The sequence below is a fragment of the Phocoena phocoena genome, chromosome 16 (assembly GCF_963924675.1).
Source record: "Phocoena phocoena chromosome 16, mPhoPho1.1, whole genome shotgun sequence".
NCBI classification, from domain to species: Eukaryota; Metazoa; Chordata; class Mammalia; order Artiodactyla; family Phocoenidae; genus Phocoena; species Phocoena phocoena.
In genome coordinates this window covers 41,175,091-41,196,902 of record NC_089234.1, presented here as the reverse complement: position 1 = coordinate 41,196,902, position 21,812 = coordinate 41,175,091, and the positions used below count along the sequence as shown (strand labels likewise).

The window sequence follows — 21,812 nt, the reverse complement described above, 5'->3', positions numbered from 1 at the left end:
TATACATATATATGTATGCAAGAGAAAGAGGTGTCTGTTTAAAACTGAAAAGGTCAATGATTTGAAAGGAAAAATGCAATATTTTCAAGTAATAACAGAGAATATAAATAATAAAAGATTCTTCACATGTATTTCTCTTTTTTCTGTTTGTAAGTTTGTGTAGTTTATTACCATTCTTTCCAACAGAAGAAAGACAAATTTTGAAATGAAAACAAGAAAATGGGAATCTCACTCTTCACCATACACTCATGATTGACTTAAATTGAGATATTATAAAGTAGAATCAAAATTAAAAAATTATTTTCTAACATTTATTAATTTATTTATTGTTATTGCATTTTTAACTTTGTCATAGGGTTAGGCCAGTGGTTCTCACTGGGGATGATTCCTGCACCCACCACCCTCCCCATCCTGCCCTTCCCCAGGACCTGTTTGCAATTTCTGGAAAGAATTTTGAATGTTACTCTTATGAAGAGGTGCTATTGGCATCTGGTGGGTAGACACTGAAGATGCTGATAAACCTTTTATAATACACAGGACAGCCTCCCACAACAAGAATTTGTAGGTTAGGTTAGTGAAGAGAGAGAGAGAGAAAAAAAAGTTGACAGCTGAATAGAGGTAAAAAGGAAGTTCTATTCATTATCCAAATTTCTGAGCTAGATTTTATTCAAATATAGGGGGAAAATGAGCTGATAGAAAAGGGTAGGTAATGGAATTTATATAAGGAGGATTTTTGTCGGGAAAAGCTTACACAGCAAACTCAGAGCTTTCAGAAAACCTAAAGTCCCCAGTTAAAACTTAGATACAGAGTGGATTTCAAGTCATTCAGAACGAGGATGGTAGTGTTATAGCACTGATTTTTTTGGTGATACCTTCCTTAAAAGTTAATAATGTAATTAAGATATCACTCTTAACAAATGCCAATGGGTCCTTTAAAAATTGTGATTTTTGTGAATTATTAGAAAATGATATTACATGTTTAGGGCACCTATTTTCTTGACTGATGTAAGCATGTTGGCTGTAAAAGCAACTGTTGCATTGTAAACAAAACGTAAAAATGGAGAGTATTTTGCTATTAATTTTTTAAAGGTTAGATAGTAATTAACTCCTAAAAATTAGCAGTGTCATTGGCCATTTCAAGCCTCTAAGACATTTTACCTATCAGCTTCTTTAAAACGTGCTTGCATTCAATACATTAAAAACAAAGCAGTCTCCTCCATAATTGCTTCTTAGCACATTAAAACACTTTGATTATATGTACTATTATAGTTTTATTACTTCCTTTTATCAGCAAACATTTTAGCACCCTTTTAAAACTGTAAATTACATATGAGAAACTTCTTAAATTGTAGGAGTTAATTCCGTGGTGCTTATGTTTGCATGAATACTCTATTAAATGTATTTTTCTATCCCCAAAGATAACGGCATTTGATGGTGTTCAAGAAAGTGAACCAGTTACTGTCAATATTCGGGTGATGGATGCAAACGATAACACTCCAACCTTCCCTGAAATATCCTATGATGTCTATGTTTATACAGATATGAACCCTGGGGACAGTGTCATACAGGTGAGGATATTTGAAGCAATTATTTCCTTGGGCATTATACAACGCATTGGTGAAGACATTGCTGAAGAAATGAAAGTGAATTTCAGACTTATTGTAAGGCATAATTTAACTTAAAAAGCTTTAAATTTATGTTTACTTTTTGAATGAAAGTATATCTACATGGACTTTAAAGTAGAATTAACTAGATGTACACATAGCTGTTTGACCTTTTATACTTGATTTTTAAAATGTAATATATTGAACATATTTAATTAATATAATGAATATATTTAATATACTGAAGTTTCAAGCATTAAACATGCTTAAAACTTCAAATTATTTTGAACTCTTGTAGAAATTGGTTAAATTTCCTTTGCAGATAAATACAAAGGACTGTATTAATAAATTGCTGGGTAATACTATTAGACATTGATTACCTGGACATGAAATAGAATCATTACAATGGGAAAAATTAAGATTAGATAGTAGATTGTATCTTTGAAAACACAGAAATCTGGCAAAAACTTTATCCTTGATTTCTTTTATTTTTATCATTAGCTATACTTATTACATTTAAATAAATTGCAAGTTATATCACAATCTTTTTTGTGTTCTGTATATAAACCATAAAGAAGTAATAATATTCTTCCTTGAGGATTTTTAGAAATCTGGTTGACTCTAGTACTTTCCAAACTGGCTGTACATCAAAATTATCTAGGGAGTGGTTGAGAAATACAGATGAGAAAGATTCACTTCAGCTTTCCTGGATCTGAAGCTCTATAAGTAATACTTAAGTAATCAATATAAAAAACAAACCCAAAAGGTTTAAGTTGCCCAGTCATGTAAAGACCACTGATCTATATTTTCCTCTACATCTGAGAGTCAGATTTAATAATTTGAAATTACTCTCAAGCCAGGAAGGTCATGATTCTTTATACTTTTTAGAGTATTAGAAAGGCTCCTAATTATTACTAAAGTTTATATATAATATATATTATATAACATAAAATATATAATAATATAGAATATAATCTAATATATAATAGTATAGTATATAGTGAATACTAATAAATAAATTTGTGTACCTATATATTTTAGTATTAGATAAATAGTTCAGAGCAGTAAAAAAGCATTCCAAATGCCTCAACAGTGTACTTAAGTCTTTATGTTATGGTTGCTCTTCTCTCCAGCTTCATCTTTGGCCCTCTATTTCTATATGTATGTTTCAGTCCTACTGAACTATCATTTCCAGTTACCTGAATGTGCCTTGCTCTTTCCCATTTTCTCTAATTATCTCCTTTACCTTGATCTCTTTCCCTTCTATTTATAGCTTGATTACTTTCTCCTATTCTTTAGACTTTTTACTTTGTGAGGAAGCATTCCTTGGTAGTTTTCAGTAGATAATTCCTAGTAATTCTTCTTCCTTAATAGTTCCTGTTCTTGCAACCCACCAATAACAGTAGTTTCTAGCCAAGATATTATGATACAGTGGTGTGTCCTCATCAGTGTGAAATGTATGGGAAGAAATAGTTAACAATATGTCTCATGGCTTTTGTATGCTATTTTCTATTAACCAAGAACACTTCTTATCTGATCTTTTACAAGGCTAATTCACTCTCATCATTCAGGACCCAGCTCAAAATATCACCTCCTCAGAGAAAACTTTCCTAACAGCTTAGTGTCAATAGCCTCCCAGCATACACACATACATATACACACCCTGTCACACATTCTTATTCTGTAACTTTCTCTCATCACTTTCATAGCCAATATGACCAACTAAAATTATCTTCTTTTCTTCTTGTCCCCACCCCGAACTAAAAACTCCATCAGTGGCCATCTGTCTTGTTTGTTACTCTAATACCAGCACATGCCAGACATACTAGCCATGCAGTAAATATTTGTTCAAAGGATGAATTATTACCTATTTTGCATGATATAATTGTTAATATAAATTAGAGATAATTCAATGCTACCCCTATTTTATTTATTGGATTAAGATGTGCTTTCTTCAGTGATATAGGAAGGGGTAACATTATAGACTGAGCGCTGAAAATTCACCTAAAAATGCATCCATGTGAATGTCCTCTTCCATGTATGTGGGTAGTGGGGAAAAGGTTTCAAACAGCCACAGTACATTTTATTCATATCTTGGTTATGGCACTTGTCATATTGATGAAATCCACCTTTTTTACCCATTTGTCTTGAGGGCACAACTATAATTTGTTTCTGTATCCATAGTGCCTGGCATATAGTAGATGCCTAAACTAGTAGATGCTTAATAAATGTTTATTTGAGGATGAAAGAAAGAAAGATCTGTAAACAAGTAGATCTGAATGAATGGGGAGGAATAAGTGTATTGGTCTTTATTTCTAGTGAATTGATGGACCTAGAGATCTCCATTTATCTTTACTGAAGCACTCTTTCATAGGGAGTAAAATTATGGTTTATACAGATAAAGGAATGAAAATTATTGTCATGTTCTTATTTAATTAGATCTGATTCTCATCCCTATAATAACATAATTGGAAATAAAAGTAAGTTTATACAGAAAAACCCCCAGCAGGGAACTGGAAAGTGTAACTAAGAAAACGATAGCAGTTATGTGGTGGAACCGTATCTCAAAAATGTTTGCCTTGGGAGATCAAAAGCTTATTTCTGGCATTTGCAGTCTACAAGAGTTAATTTCCCTTATGTATCTCTTTATAAAACACTTTTTGCCTTGCCTTTAAAGAGTCATATTTTTTATATTTCCCTTTGAAAATCTATTTGAACATAGATTGTTGTTTTTGTCTATGTGCCTCTAATTCTTAACTTATTTAAATGCCAAGAAATGAAGCTTTTTAATTAGTATTTTTAATGTTATTCTGGTATGTGGTAAAAGAGTGGTGTGGCTATAAAACATCCTCCAAGAGCCTAGAAATAAAAGGAAATAGATTTCCCAGTGAGAGAAAAAATGTAAAACAGAGCAAAATAATTCAGAACCATGATCTGCAACTGCATTTTAAGGGTCATAAAATGGGTTCTTATGCTCCATTCATCACTAACCGTTCAATAACCTGCCTTTCCTCACTAACTCCACAGAAGATCAACTGGTTTCCTCTTTGGTTAGTAATCTGTTGTCAAAAGGAGTGAAAGTGTTAGAAACAAAGGAGACAATGAGCACTCTCCAGCAAAGAGAGCCTTGGAAAACAGATTTTAAGTATTATAATCAGATCATTTTCAGTGTAGACATGAGACTATCTTGGCCTGATGTAAGTACATAATTATTTGAGTCTACTGTCTTCTTATTATGAGGTAGCTCTCCTTGTCCACAAGCGTGCATCGGTTGGTCATAGAAATGTGAGTACTACCCAGGTTCTTGTTAAAAGTTCTCAGTTATAAACTAGCCTTCTGACTTTATATCTGTTATGCTTGCTTATTGTAAAAAGGAACAGGGTGATTCTGACATGTATGGTTCATGAAATACACTTATGGGAGCACTGCCATAAAACAGCAGCTGCATCTTTCACAACTGAAAATTAAGTGTAATCAGGTTATGAGCACATCATGTGTTAAGAGAGAAATTACTGGCATGAGTGAGTATGATTCTTTTCTTCAGTTCATGCAGTGTGTTTTTTGCTGCACAAAAGACAATTTTTAGGCCATCAGTGAAATCTTCCAGGTTGACTCTAAATGATATCTCGCTCTGTTGTCTTAAGGTCTCATTCACACATTGCTAGTTTTCTTGAAAAACCAATTGCTCTATATTAGAGATATAGATTTTTATATATAATATTAATATTTTAAAGATGTAGATTTTACTATTTGTAGTTAGCTATCCTGTCTGTACTCCAAAGATACTATTCCTAGACTTCTACAATTCTCTTAAATCAATGGTTCTTAGTCCTGAGTATTAGAGTTCTACCCGAGAAACTTTAAAAAATATTGATGCCTGGACTACACCCTGAAATATTTTTATTTAAATGATATGTTAACACATAGTAGGTTCACTTGGAGAGATTTTATTTAATAAAACAAAGCAGCTCTAATATGTAGCTAATTTTGAGAAAAACTGCCTTAAACCTTAACAATATTTTTGTACCCTCTGAAAAATGGAATCTTAATTTATTAAGATGGAGTCCCTCATGGAGCGGCGTTCTTTGATTGTCACCCGCACCTCTTCCCATATTTCTTGTTTTTCAGTTCTTACTTTCTTTTTTCATGTTTCTTACTCCTCTTCACTTCTTTAAAGTCCACCCCTTCCCCTCACCTTCACCTGTGCTCACTAGTTATTCCATTCTTTCAATTTTATTTTACTACAATAATCTCTTCCTCTCTATTGATTCTTTCCCCTTGGCCTATAAGCATTTTTAAATCCTCCTATGCCGTGGTCTAAACACTCTTCCCAGATAAGATTTCATGCTACTATCTAAGTCTGATATTCCAACTCTGATGTATTTAAGCATTTGGATTGATAAATCTAGATTATTTTATTCTGTATTTATGCATAATTAATACATAGTTATAAATCTGGCCTTCGCTCACATCATACTACTAAAATCATATAAAATCATAATTCTTATGAGTCAAATACAGAAGTAAATATTTCTCCATACTTAATCTATGTAAAACTCTCAAATTTACCCTTTTATGGAAAACCTCCCTGGTTCTCATCCTAGCTGTCTGGTGGCTGAGGGACTTCTTGCTGGCTTCTTGTTCAATTCCCAATCTTTCAATATTAACATTTTCCAAAAATCATTATATAAATTTCCTCTCTTTCATCTATTCCCAAGTTTTCAATCATCACTTTTATGTGTACTCATGTCACCCAAAGTTAAATGTCCTGTGATGACCTGAGCATCAAGCTGTTGGACATGGCAAGGTATCTGTTGGACGTGGAAAGGTGGATACTTGACAGGCAGCTAAAACAGGACATACTCTAAGATAAATTGACTAATACATTATCTTTCTTCCGATACAGAAACACAGACACAGACATGCCCACAGACACACACACACACACACACACACACACACACACACACACACACACACACACACAGAGAGAGAGACTCAAACATATATAACCTATCTTCTTTGGAGGCAATTATATTTTGAAGAGTCCAATTGATCTTGGATTACCCTGGCTTCAGGCCAGCAACTATAGTCATGTTTCTTTTCTCCCTCCTTCACCTGCATACATCCCAGTGATTGTCCGATTGTCCGGTTTCTGAAAATGTTGTTTCAAAATGTACCTGTCTGTCATCATTTCCTTTTCCATGCCCATGCACTGCCATAAGTTAGGCTGCTACAGTCGACTCTAACAACCGTATTTTTGCAGGTTCCCCATCTCACTGCTACAAATGTTTATTCTGAAACACAGACACAAGTCAAAATAGGTCCTTATCCTACTGAAGGAAGAGTCTAATCTCCACACCTTGTAGTCAAGGACAGCTATGTAATACTTCAAGTATTTTTGTTTCATCTCATGCTACATCTCTCCATGTAACCAACTTTGAGATTATATGGAGGGTTTGTTCAGCATAGAATATCCTTCCTGTTCTATGCCTATTGATAGCTCTCTCAGGTTTTAAAATTTAATCCAAATTATACCTTTTTTCATTCTTTTACACACAGTTCAAATATTATTTTTTAAATAAAGTCTTTATTTTCATAGCAAGTCAGAATTCATTGTTCTTTCCATCATACTCCCACATATCTAGGTGGCAGTTCTATCTCCCATACATTTTACTGTGCCTTGCATTAAAGTTAGCTTTTACATCTCTGTCTAACCTACTGAACCATAAATTCCTTTAGTGATCTCTAACCACCAGTGGTCAGCACAATGATTTCCACACAGTAGGGATTCACCAAATATCCATTGAATTTATTCCCTCAATTAATTTGCTCTCAATTAGTTTAGAAAGAGTCTCATTCTAGAAATGCATTCTATTTGGCTTAAGAATTCTCTCTGCCACACACAAAGTATTATCTCCCATAGCCCTTTCCAAAACAGTCTCTAACTTTTTAGCCTCAGCCAGGCTATCCCTTTACTGCTCTTAATATGGAAAAATACATTACATTGAAAACATTCCTGATTACTAATGCTGTGTCACAAGTCATTGAATATTAGAGCTAGAAATTACTATGAAAATATTCCTTGTTCACAGACTGATTCTATAAAGAATTTGAGCTAGTACATTGATAAAAAATTGGTCCCAATTCACAAAGTTTGTAAGTGGCAAAGTTGATGTTAAATCCAATTTAAAGATAATAGTATCTGTTACCAACATTTTAAATCAAGTATACTCCAATAAAAATTTTTTAAAAATACAAAAACCATTTCTTAAATAAGGATAATAGTATCTGGAACCAGATTAACCAGTTGTGTCCCTTTCTGTCACTTTGTACCCTATGTAACCTTGCACAAATAGCTTATCCTTCTGTACTTCAGTGTTCTACTCTTTAAAATGTTGCTACTAATAGTACCAGCTGTATTAAATTGGTTATATGAACTACTTCCATATGTGCATTGTAAATGATTAATCTTGTATAAAGTCATCCAGTTATTATTAATATCAATTCATTCTCATGAATTATATAAAGCATTTATGATAATATCCTTTACTGCCTTATCTGTGTATATCTCTATGTGCCCTATGTATTATTTAGTACCCTGTGGAGGACATATAAACATTACATATAGAGTTATATGTTAAAATTATTTTTATAATTTCCAATATTATAAACAAAATTAGGATAAGTCTATGTAGTATTTTAATGACTTTGACAATTTATTGTATGTCAAATAATGATATTGTTCTCTGTGGTAAGTATATGTGTGTATGTATATGTGTGTTTGTGATATCATGATTAAAGTTTGAGGGTATATTTTTTTAAGGTCTTAGTGGGGTTTAGTATTTTAAGCAAATACCAGATAAAGATTTGTTGAGCAAACCTTTCAAAATTGTAAATATACTCTTACATTTGTACATAATTTTGTCTTATATTAAAACAATTTAACTTCACTAAAGATCATACAGTTTCTTACCTAAACCCATTTGCATTAGAATCAAAACTTATAACCAAAATAATGATTCTTAAAATATATAGTTTACTCACTCGTGTTGCAGACTTTAGTTATATTGAAGTTTTATTATATTAAATATATTTCGTTGAAATGGCTGATATTCATTAAATTCTGAATACAAGTCCCTTATCAGCTATATGATTTGCAAATATTTTCTATTTTTGTGTATCATGCTGTTAGTGTCACATCTAAGAAACTTTTGCCAACAAGAGTTCATGAAGATTTTCTCCTATATCACCTGCTATGAGTTTTATAGTTTTAGCTTTTACATTTTACATTTAGATGATCCATTTTTAATATTGCATATGCTGTGAGATAAAGGTCTCTGTTCATTAAAAAAAATCTTTTGCATATAAATATCTCAGCAGGTTTTATTCAAAAAACTACCTTTTCCCCATAAATTACCTTGGTATTTTGTCAGTTAGCTATAAATGTAAGAGGTTACTTCTGGACTTCTGTTAATCTGTATGTCTAGCTAATGTCGAAACTACATCTTGATTGCTGTGGGTAGATAGTGTGTTTTCAAATTGATAGTGTAATTCCTTCTTCATTGTTTTTCTTTTCTAAAATGGTGGCTATTCTAGGTCCCTTGTATTTCCATATAATTTGGGGATTAACTTGACAATTTCCACCAAAAAGCCTGATAGAATTTTGATAGGGGTTACACTGAATCTATAAATCAAATAAATTTAAAGAATTTCCATCTTAAAATATTGAGTCTTTATATCCATGAACATGGACTGTCTTTCCACATACTTTTAAATTTCTCTCAATAATGTTGTAGATTTTTTTTTGAATGTGCTAGTTTTAATTCATGTTGATTCCTGTAAGCATTTGACTGTCTCCAGTATTTCCCCCAGAATGTTTTCAAGAAATGAATGTCATTTGGCTGATGTCTGCTTAGTGACTCCAGGCTGCTTAATTTATTGGACAGAGGTAGTAATTTATTTTAAAGATAACATGATTAGTGGGGAAATTTATACAGCTAAATATTATATATTTAATGGGAAAATCTGTCCGTAGAAGTAAAAATGCTTTAATTTAATTTTTTTCATCTTCCATGCATTTTAACAAGAGCTTCCATCTGGAAGTTTGATTAAAATGCACTGGAAGATGAAAAAAAATTAAATTAAAGCATTTTTATTTACGGGACAGATTTTCCCATTAAATTAGCAATGGGCTTTATATACCTATAATCTCATAGACCATTGATCACAAGATCATTGAGTTGTTATTGAATTAAATCCCCACCATAGTTTAGTTTCAGGGTTTTTCACAAGGTGTTACCGTTTTCAGGGTATTCTGAGTCAGTGTCTCTGCTCTTTTCTAATCTTGGACCACCAATAATTCCTTTAAAATATTTTTGTTTACATGTATAGGGACTCAATTAAATGGATTCTTGACCCACTCTTTTATTACTTAGTGTTGAAAGTCTGAAAATGTGTATAAAGCTATTTGAGTAACAAACATAGAATTCATTTTTTGGCTTATTTGTTAAACTTCCTACTTGCTAATGATTTATTTGGCACTAGTTGTATTCCCTGAATATATTATCTTATCTGTGGTTGGCTGACTCTGCAGTTTTGGGGTTGTTTCTATCACCTGTGCTTTGCAGTACTGTTTGGTATTTACAGCACCTCCCAGACAGGTGCCTTTTTCAATTTAATTATCATCCAGCTTTCTCCTTTCCAATATCATTTATGAAAATGTTAAATAAGACCAACCATAATACCTATATCCCTTAAGCACATTTCTCAACACTTCTTCTTAACTTGATGCATTGCCATTTATTACTAAATTCCTTTAGCTGATTTCAGTCCCAGGAAGAATGTTAATATTGAATACAGTTTGAGCTAAATTTTAATTAGGATTTCCTGAGACATTGTGTTAAGTGATTTACTATAATCAAAATTGATTTCTCCTCTGCTACCCCTGTCCTCTAATTTTCTAATTTTATCCACACACAAAAGAGAATGAGTCTGGCTTGAATAGTTCTCCATAAATATATATCATTCATTCTGACTTTCTGCAAATTGTTTCCTTCTCCTTTGCCTTTAGGACTATGTCTGTCATCCTCATGTAAGTCCCAAAATCGTTTCATGAAATGCCTTTCCTTCTGGCAGCCACATCTGTTCACCCCCAAATACCCAGTCTCAGACTTAGCTGAATTTATGCCTCTCTTTCAAATTTCCTTTTTTTCTCTCAATTATTTTTGTTGCTGCTATTTCTATGCACATTATCATTCTAAATGCAGTGTATAATAAAAATAGAAATAGGCTATGCACAGTATATCCCCTTGAGCACGATGAGGTGCGTAAAGTACTTTGTTTACATTTCATTAGGATAGTTAACATGATCCTTTGAATGGGCCATTAATTAACACAGCATATCTGACATTGAATTTAAGTTTCAAGGTAAATGTGTACACTTGCATTTTATCTAAGAAAGTGCACCAAAATGTCCCATAGCTGCCCAAAGAAGTCTGTGGATGACAAAGAACTGCTACTTTATAGAAGTGAAACTCATGGATAAGAAATACGTAATGTCAATAAATAAGAAAATTTTTTTCTGCAGCTTTATTTATTACAACCCTGTGTGTTTTATTAACAGGAAATTTTTGCTTTCCTCTTATGTGTAAACTGAGGCCAGCTTTCTTTTCTTTATCTGTCAAAGGATGAAAACAGAAAATTCTGTGACTCTTTGTAAACTGTGTATTATAAGATTTCCCAGTAGAATCTTTTTTTTTTTTTGCCCCCTTAAGTAAATTTATATTTATCAGGAAGTCCATGAGGCTTATTTAACATATTAAATCATAATGACCTTAATTTGGCTTTATGAAATTAATAATGGTTATTCTCTTTTCATATATAATGACCTAAAATAGTCTTTAACTATTGCATATCATTTGCTCCAAAATGATTATGAATATGTGCAACTTAGCCTTACAGATGCTCATGTGGTATTATGTCAGGGACTCTAAATTGAATCCCTTTTCTCAAAAAAAATATTTCTTGGGCTTGATATTCTTATTTTCTAATTAGATATTCTACAATTAGAGATGCATTTGTTTGCTTTTGAAAAGGTAATATTCTAAGCCTTATCAGTTCTTTATAAGTCATTGTGAACAAGATGATAAGAATTTTTGCTAAACCCATGTGTAAGTAAAAAGAATTACAGGACAAGAGAATCCCTGGGAGATGGGAAGGAAAACATTAAGACTGGAAAAAATTAGAGCAAAGGAAGGATGGGAATAATAAAAGCAATTCAGTTTTTCCAGGCCTCCGTCCTTATTAATATGTGTTTATGTGTCAAGAACAGGTGATAAGACAGAGAAAAAAAAATTCCTATAGGGACAGGCTTTCCTTTTTTTTTTTTTTTTGCTTTAGGAAATTAAAATAGTCTTCAAGATTCAAAATCTTTTATCACTCTCACAAGAACAAAAAATTCTTTCCTGATGTGATTGATTCAGCGTTAGAACACAGTAGCCTCAATTCAAGAAAACAAGAGTGTACATGCTGAGAGAACTTTTTTTACTTACTTTGTGTGTGTGTGCTTGAAAGCAAGCTTCTTTTGTCGGGTGAAAAAAAATGACACAATGGTGGAAAGTTGAGTCCCAAGAGGATTTATGTTGTTATTTTCAATTCCAGCTCACTGCAGTCGACGCAGACGAAGGGTCAAACGGGGAGATCACATATGAAATACTGGTTGGGGCTCAGGGAGACTTCGTCATCGATAAAACAACAGGGCTTATCACCATCGCTCCGGGGGTGGAATTGATAGTTGGGCGGACTTACGCACTCACCATCCAAGCAGCGGATAATGCTCCTCCAGCAGAGAGAAGGTAATTTATATCAGAAGCAATGCAATCTTTTCATCGCTCCAGTTTAAACCCCAAAATTAAGTTTAAGACGCGCCACAAGCATTCTTTTATCTTATAACACCTAAATTAGATCAGAAAATCAGAGAGACTGGATTCTCAGGAACTGCATATTCTTCTTTGGTTAAATTGTGGGAAAAGTACAATAAAGTCAAGATTAAACCACAAAACAATTAACTGTGATTTCACAGATGTGAAGGATGTAAGTCTCTGTTGGGAGGGGGAGTGGGAACTGGGAAATATTAGAGGCATGTGTCCGCTTTATTAGCAAAAAGCAAGGCTGCTCACAGTGAGAGGTCACAGATAACATGTAACGCGTGATGTCTCAGGGTTTTGAGGCCGACTCTCAGTGTCAGAGTAATTATTTAAAAAAATTTTATACACATATACAATTTATCTAGAAAATCTATCTATATATTTGTGTATATGTAATATAATCTCATAGATATATATGAGAGACAGACAGTAAGAGAGAAAAAAGTAAAAAGACTTCCAACTGTTACAACTACATCTGTCTGCCCACCCCCAAGAGATATCCCTGAGATATCCCTTTTATTGATTTCTTGTTTGTTTCCAGATTTTCAGTATGCATTTTAAGAAAATATGAAGTTAATATTAATACATTGCTGAACCTTGCTGGTTTATTTTTCACCCTCACAGTGTATCTTAGGGTTCTTTCCAGATGAATACTGATAATTCCCTAAAAACTTTTAATCACAGCTACATAATGTTCCTTCATATGTATGTAATACAGTTTAAGAAATCCACTGTTGATAGACTTTACGTGTCAGTCTGTCTTTAACAGACAATGAAGAAATAAGTAACATCGAACACGCATCATTTTGAATATGTGCCAGTATATCAGTACAGTGAATTCCCAGAATTTAGACCAAAGGGTTCATACAATTGTAAGTTTTAGAGAGAACTGCCAAATTGTATTCTATGGGGCTTATAACAATTTGCAATTCTAACTGCCTGGTCTGAGTATGGCTAATTCTAAACAGTCTCCCTAGTGTGTGTCATATCAAACTTCTGGATTTTTGCCAGCCTGATAGGTTAAAAAAATAGTATTTATTTTTTTATCCATTTGCTTATGAGTAAGTTTGAGTATATTTCCTATGTTTTCTACTTTTATTACCTTTTCTGTGAACTCTGTGTCCATAATCTTTGCCCATCTTTCTATTGATTTGTTAAACCCAGGTTACAATTATTCTGTGTTTTCTACTAGTGACTTTGTGTATTCATATTGTATGTTTAAATCTTTGTTGCATTTAGGATTTATCCTACTGTACAATAAGAGGTATTGATCCAGCAGTATTTTTTTTTTTCAGGCAACTGTGCCATTTTTCACATAATATATCGGTTGGTTCATCTTTTTACTCATTAATTTGAGATGTTACATTTATTATATCTTTGCTTATGTATTTGAATGTGATTCTAGACTTTCTCCACTATTCCATTACTTCACCTATTTTTTTATGAGCTATTATCACACAATCTTAATTGTTAAGATTTTAAACTATGCTTTATAACACAGTGGTGTGAATTAACTCATTGATTTTCTTCCTTAAAAATTTCCTGGTTCCTCTTTCTGTTAATTTTTTTCTTTGACTTTATATAAGCTACTTAAGTGTGTTTTTTTACCATATTTTTATTAGCAACACATTAAATTTATAAATTAATTACTTAGGGTTAAATTATACATTGTTGGTGTTGAATCTTTCTAAGAATTTTCTGTCTCTTCATTTGTCCATGTTTTCTTTTGTGTCCTTTAGTAGATTTTATTTTAAAAATATTTTCTTTATATATGTCCTATACATTTTTTTGTTGGGTTGTTTCTCATCTTCTGGTGTTATTGTAAATAGACTTCTTCTTCCTCATTCTTCTAGTTGGTTGACACATATGTAAAAGCTGTTAATCTATATTAATTTTAACCCACATTCTTATTTAATTCTCTTATGTTTTTGTAGTTTTCCAGTTCATGTTCCTACGTTATCCAAGAATATATTTTATAAGTAGTGATAGTTTGATGTCTTTCTATTTTTTTTCTTCCCTTTAATTTCATTTGCTAGTACTTCCAATAAAAATGCTTGTCTTGACTTTGATTTCAGTGGGAATACCTCCCACATTTCCCTATTATATTGGTTTATGGTTAAAAAACATATTTTATTATGTTAAGAAAACATTCTTCTGTTCTTATTTTATTGACTTTTTAAAAATAAGAATGGTCATTTATTCAAGTCAAATAAATATCCTCAGCTATGAAGACAATAATGAATTTTCTTTTTGAGCCAGTGCTAGGATGATTGATCTTAATACAGTTCCTATAATAAATCTATTTTTCATTCCTGATATAAATCCAAGTAGGCCTTGGTATTTTAATCTTGAAATAAACTGCTGGATTATATTTGTTGGTATTTTATTTAGTGAAATTAGTCCATGCTTTTCTTTTTGAGAATCTTTTGTGAAGGCTTTATATAGTTATTATGGTACTTCATAAGTGAAATAAGCAAAAAGCACAAAGAAACACAAAAATGAATTCATAAGTTTGATGACTATGAATTAGTTGTAAACATCTCTAAAGCCAATAAATCCAAATTTGGTTCTTTGAAATATAAATAAATAAAAACATAAATAAATTTATAAACTATCAGCTAAACTAATCAAAAAAAGTGGGAGAAAGTGCAACTTTACCTAATAAATTCTGAGAGGGAAAAAACATAGAAGAAATTTAAAGAATCATGAAAAGACCACTTTGCTTTAATAGCTGTAAAAGCTTGAAAAGATGGATGAAATGGATAATTTTCAAGAAAATATGATTTACCAAAATCAATCCCAAAGATTAAGAATTCTTAAGAGATCAATAGTATTTTCCTCTATAGAGGAAAATACTCATCTCCCACTGTTATCTACAGACCTGCAGGTCACTGCAGAAGAGTTTAGTTCTAGTCTGCTTGGCATTCATTTCAACAGTATGTTTGTCAAAATGCTTGGTGACTTCAATGTCCAATATGTGGTAGGTATAAAGCATCTCCAAACTTGCAGTCACTTTGGCTGAAGATCCCTGGAGCCATCCTCAATGCTTATCCTTCATTCAAACTCCATATATAATCTTGAGCAACAACTCTAAGCTCTACCCTAAAAACATATTCAGAAACCAACAAATCCCCCTACTTTCATTATTAACATAGCAGTCCAAGCCACTGTTCTTTCTAGTGTTGAAAACCTCTTCTAATTAGAAGTCTCTAGTTAGACTTCTGCCTGTGTCCCCTTCAGTCTCCTCTCAATACCATGTACCTAAGTACATCTTGTCCCTGTAATTTCCCCTGAGAAATTTCTCTGACATCTTATTTAGCTTTAAGTCTGAAATTTTTGCTCCTATGGATTCCTGTATGTACTTCCAAAATAGTAAAGTAGAACCTGTAAACACTGAAATGTAAATACAGCTTTTTTAGTGTTATGTTGGTGGGAGACAAAGGAAGAAAAGATAAGGTTTTTGTCTTAAGTCTACTAGTGAAAGCAATATAAATACCTAGAACCTTCATCTTAGAGACAATGTAGAAATATAGTTACAAATAGACACCCTGTAGAGTATGTTGACACATTGAAAAGAAAATTACCATACAGTTGTGCAATCCTCTAAGGGTCAAGGACATCACCTCAGTACCACTGTGTACTATTGTCCAAAAAATATGGACAATGATATTGTCCAAAAAATATATCCAAAAAATACGACTTTTTATCTTTTTAAAAATTATACCATTTCTGAAGTTAAAGGTTCTTAGGTTTATCTTCATAACCTCTTTATATTCATATTTTATTTTGTTCTTAAAAACAAAGTGTTATAGATGAAGTTTTATTCATGATATAAATAATTTAAATTGATCGTAATATTATAGCCTGATCCAAAGACTTGAAATTTGTGATTTCCTGTGAGATGACATCCTTCATTGCAAACCAAGGATGTTTTATACTCCCCACAGAAATACACATCAGATAACTAAAATGTCTTCAGTTTACCTCCCACTTTTGTTCTTGTAGGATGTGGGGAGAAAGGACAGGCAGATTTTGAATACAGAAGCCTTGCCTTTTAGTTTATCTGCTGTTGCTAATTAACTTCATAACCCTGAATCTGTCACTTAATCTTTCTGATTTTATAATCCTCTTTTGTAAAATGGGAGTTAAACTAGATGGTTTCTAGGGTCTTTTAAAATCATACGATTATCTGAGAAGTTACATCACCTCTCTTGTTCTACTTTGACCTCATGACCAAATGCGAAATACAAACTTTATGATTTTTATGTTTAGAAATAGAGAGTTATCTACATTATACTGGCTATATTACAAAAATAAAATTGGTATTATATAGATTCTCAGTTTTATGCATTTAAGACTAGCTATAAAATGTAATACAAAGTGTTCACATAGAATTTATTATAATTTATTATTTACCTCATGACTGTCCTGTTTTATTATGTGCTTGATCAATGCTGTTGAATTACTACTATTTATTACAGCATTAATGATATCATTTTATTGTTAATACTCTTGGCATTTCATTTTAGGAAAGCTAACTCTGACACTATGCTGACATCAGGGATAAAAAGGAGATAGCATTTTAGAAGGCAATAGCTATCACGAAGGTTAGTGCTTATTTAAACACATTGTAGGGAAGTGTCAGGATGTTAAAGATGAAAAATGCAAGACCTTGAGTTATGATCTTCCCCAAATAACTCTAAGATCCAGGAGTGTGTGTTTGTGGGGGTGGGGGACATGATTAGCAATTCTAGCATTTGAATTACTGTGGAAAAGAGCAAAGGAAGCAAAGGAGTAAGGGCAGATGAAGGAGACGGTCATGTTGGACCATGTTCACTGTCTTCTGCCTTGGGGATAGTCTTTTTGTTTTGCATTTAAAATTTTTCTTCTCTGTGGCAAAGACACAAGCTTCATCTGAGTTAGAGGTCCTTATTGTAGTGCTGTGGATATAAACAGTTTAACCCTCTAAAATGGGAAAATATTCAAAGGGGGAAAAATAAGGAAATATACAAAGTACAATAAGTTTAGTACAAATTATAGTTTTAAGAGCAGAAAGAGACCCATATTCTGGTAAAGATTTTATAAAGTACTCCACATCAGTAAGCTGAAGTTCTAAATATCAAAAGCAGGAACGCTCTAACTTTTTGAAAAGAAGCTTTGAATTTGGGGTACAGGTGTGTTCTATGTCAAAAAGAAAATGTTAATCAGTGAGGGAATCTCTTGCCTCCACGCTTATTAAGGAGAGTTTTAGGTCAGTTTGTAGAGGAATCCCCTGGGCTCCTAACTTAAAAAGCACGTGAGTCTACATGCTATACTTCCCATGAACTTCTGGGACAACGGTCTTCTGAATCAAGTGTGTGTGAGAAAAACCTTGTATATCCATGGAAAATGTAGATTTGTGGTCCCACATCAAAAGATTCTGATCCAATATGTCCGAACCCTAACACTACCACACTCCACTCTGGGGAGGCAAGAGGGGATACTGTGCCTGTAGGTTTTTAGCCAAGAAAAGTGAAAAGATACGATTAAAATGTCTAAAATATTTTAAGGGATGTTGATAAGGTAAATATAAGCTTATTTAGTTCATTCCACAGAATAGAATAAGAAGCCTTATTTTGAACAGTTAACAATAATAACTGATAAATTTGTTTTTCTTTGTGTGTATATACTTATATATACATACACACATGTGCACACACACATACACACCATACGTATAATCTTATTTAGTCCTTATGCTAATCTTAATATTATTATTCTTAATTATCAGATGGAAATGGTGAAACTGAAAGAAGTCAGTTGCCTATGATCACATGTGGTAGCATAAAAATTCTAACCCAGGAATGTGTGGTTACGAATCCAGTGCTCAACGTCACTCAGCTAGGATTATTACCAATGTGGTATAGGGTAAATGTTATAAGACTTACGCATAGAGAATGTGCTGGCAGCAAAAAGGAAGAGATTTATAAAATATTTAAATCACTTGATAAATAACAGACACTAAAAAAAGTCAGGATTATGAAGGGTAATATCAGCAATAGTGTATATCTTGGGATGGCTGTTGGAACCAGATCACCACCTGGGAGGATAATAGGCCCACCTCATATTGACAATTAATGTATTCCTACAATATGAGAGTGGGACTCTTTGCACACTAAATTTATAACTTGCTGATATTTTTCTTTTTCATCTAGCCATTATAGTACCTATAAGCTAAACTTAATACCTCTAAGTTTATAAGCAGCATTTCATCATCCATTTTAATCTACTTTAAACATTTTATCCTTAAAGCACGAGTTGTAAAACAAAATTGAAAAGAAAAGCAATTATATTTTGGTTAATTTTATTGGCAAATTTTAATAATGAGATAAAATGAGAGCAAGAAAGAATGCAGATACTTTAACTGATTATGAAGTCTAAGAGATTTTAATTTAAAATGAGATTACTTTGGAACAATTTTGTGATGAATTTAAGTATGAAATTTTTTTAAAGTCATTGCAGCTTTTTAGAGGTGCTTAATATTCTATAGGTATCTATTCTACTGAGAATATGTTCAGAAACAATTTGGCCTTTGGCATAATATAAGGTGATATAAGGTGATAAGCTAAAAAATTGTTTTCAGTGCCTATGATCTGTATTTCTCTTAAGGGCTTTTCAAAGTAAAGTATTATAGAATAATAATCTCAGAAAAATGTTTTTGGTGACCGTGTCTTTTAATTGATGCACTTAATGCAAAGAGCTTTGGGCTACTTTAAGAAAATTCTAGCCCCCAAATAGAAATTGTAAGAAATGTGTTTTGAATAAAAAGGCATGATTTTGTTAAAATAAGTTTAAAGCATACAACTCAGGCAGTGGTGGTATGTGCTTCAAGATAGAAGACTAATTTTGTAAATTCGCAGGTCTCATTTGATATATTTTTGCCAGTGTTTCTTCTGTACCAGCCTTGAACATCTTCTTCAGCTTTTGCTGTGTAAAGAAATTTCAGAGTTTAGACATACCAAAAAAGGTGATTATGTCAATGCTAATGTTTTTGTCCTTATAATAATAGAATATATTTTTATCCCTCAAAAACAATGCCCATCAACCTAAGGCTTCAATTAAATCTAGTTTCTAAATTTTTATATTAAACTCTTTAAAGAAGACTTAGAAACAGACTTGGTTTTGTTTGCAACTATTTTATACAATGATTACTTTATGATCCTGACTCTTGATATGCATTTCATTAAGCCATTGATGTCAGCAACAAAACTAATAAAACACAGCCCATATTTTGTTTTTTGTGTTATTTTAATCAATACTCTCTCTGCTGGTTTAATAGGAATAGAGCCCCAAGACCAACTCTTATTACCAGATATTTATAGAATATTTTTTTGCTATTAAAGAAGCATTACAAAATAAAGTCAGAAGTCAAGTTAATTTATTAGCTTTATTTGTACAGCTATTCCTTTTTAATTCACACTATTAATCTAAGTAGGAAAAACATGTACCTGAGGCATTTTTTTTCCTTTTACTAAGATAATTTCATAAAAATATCATCTTTTGGTGGTAGCTTTATTTTTCCATCCTTTCATTTTGAATTATTTTATTATTTCCTATAAAAATTCAGAATTTCCTCTCCTGTAAACCCAATAACAGAATATCAAATTCAGTCTGTCATTAAATGTGATGTAGATTTTTACCCCTCTTGTTTGCTTCTCTTTCTCTGCAGGCACTCCATCTGCACTGTGTACATTGAAGTGCTTCCTCCAAATAATCAAAGCCCTCCTCGCTTCCCACAGCTGATGTATAGCCTTGAAATGAGTGAGGCCATGAGGGTTGGCGCTGTTTTATTAAATCTACAGGTATGCTCCTTATATATGTATAAAATACTAGCGACAAAAAAGAAAATTCTAGCGACAACCTTGAAGGCTAGTGGGTTTATATCTGTGCATGGCGGGGGAGAAAACCTCACATGTCTGTTTACACTCTAGTGAATGAAAGCATCTGGAAAGGAAAGCAGGGATAATATGGATGGTGGGTTTTCACAGCTAATCTATTCTATTGATTGCCACTGTTGAAGAACTAACGTTAGCTGGCAGGGATTAGCTGCAATCATTACAAGAGATAATGAAGGGATTGGAAACATGCAGTTGAATATTTTGTACTTTGCATCCAAAGAGTCTGCAGCTGACTATTATTTTCTGTCTCGGATTCCTTTGCCCCAGCAGGATTTATTTTTGCTGCAGTGTTCTGTATAGAAAATGACTTTAGATTCACCGGCTGATGGTAGGCATTCTATTGCTGAGGCAGACAATTTTCTTCTGTGCCCATGGGCGAATCTTGTAATTGCTGTGCCTCAGTTTATTTGTTTCGATGAATGGGGTAGCTTTAGGTGATATTTCCATTTGCAGCTCCAGATTCATGGGCATATGAGTTACTTGCAGAATCATAGCTTGATTTTCTCAATTTATACATTTCTAACCAAAGCACATTTGGCCAGAAAATGCTGCACTTTCAACTGAATCTACAGCTTCAAGTTGGGCTACATGTGGTGTTGATAATAACTGTCACTTACCATAAAAATCACAAGGACCAGAACATGGCATATTATTTTACCTATGGATGTTCAGAGGACAGAGGATTTATCATCTCCTGGTGTTATATGGAAATGGCAGGAGGTGTTGACATGAGAATTCAGGAAGCTGGCCTTGAAGGTTAAGAGAGATTTTAAATGTGATGATTTAAGAAAATCCCAGCATCGATCTTTACCATCAAATGAGGTGACACAAGGCATCTTGCTCAATGTCATCTGAATACAGACACCCTCTCACTCAAACCCGGATGATATAAAAATGAAGATTCCATAGAATGTTTGTACTAGAAAGAATGTAAAAAATAATGAAACATATCAACCTCATTATCTAGATGTGGAAAGTGAACCTTACAGAAATTAAATGAGGCCTAACTCAGCTGATTGAATTATCATTATTTCCAAAACAAGGTTCATTCCATTATATCCCACTCATTATCTGAGGCTGCCAAAAATTTGGTTGACATTACCAGATACTTCTCTTTGCCTCTGCTCTCGTATTTATTTTGTTGCTTTTTTCCAGGCAACTAGAGAGAATTTGCTTTTGTTGTTCATTTACTATTAAAAGATGGGAAACAAAATTATACAAAAGTAGACATATTAGTAATAAGGAAATTTGGGGGATTTTAATGGTCAAAATAAAAGAAAAAAAAACCTAGTTTCTTAGGAGGAAGAAAACATTTAGTTAAGTCATGAAAATGATAAAAAATA

At 32.7% G+C, this 21,812-nt stretch overlaps 1 protein-coding gene across 8 annotated transcripts in view; it reads left to right on the top strand.

The window, feature by feature from the left end:
* The window catches only part of PCDH15 (protocadherin related 15), a 714,536-nt gene that overhangs the window by 419,292 nt on the left and 273,432 nt on the right, over window positions 1-21,812 (top strand). For all 8 annotated transcript variants that reach the window (XM_065894178.1, XM_065894175.1, XM_065894174.1 and 5 more), the window contains 3 exons: window positions 1,419-1,568; window positions 12,267-12,460; window positions 20,241-20,373. In XM_065894178.1, the coding sequence (XP_065750250.1) occupies window positions 1,419-1,568; window positions 12,267-12,460; window positions 20,241-20,373 (477 nt within the window). The remainder of the gene's footprint in view (window positions 1-1,418; window positions 1,569-12,266; window positions 12,461-20,240; window positions 20,374-21,812) is intronic.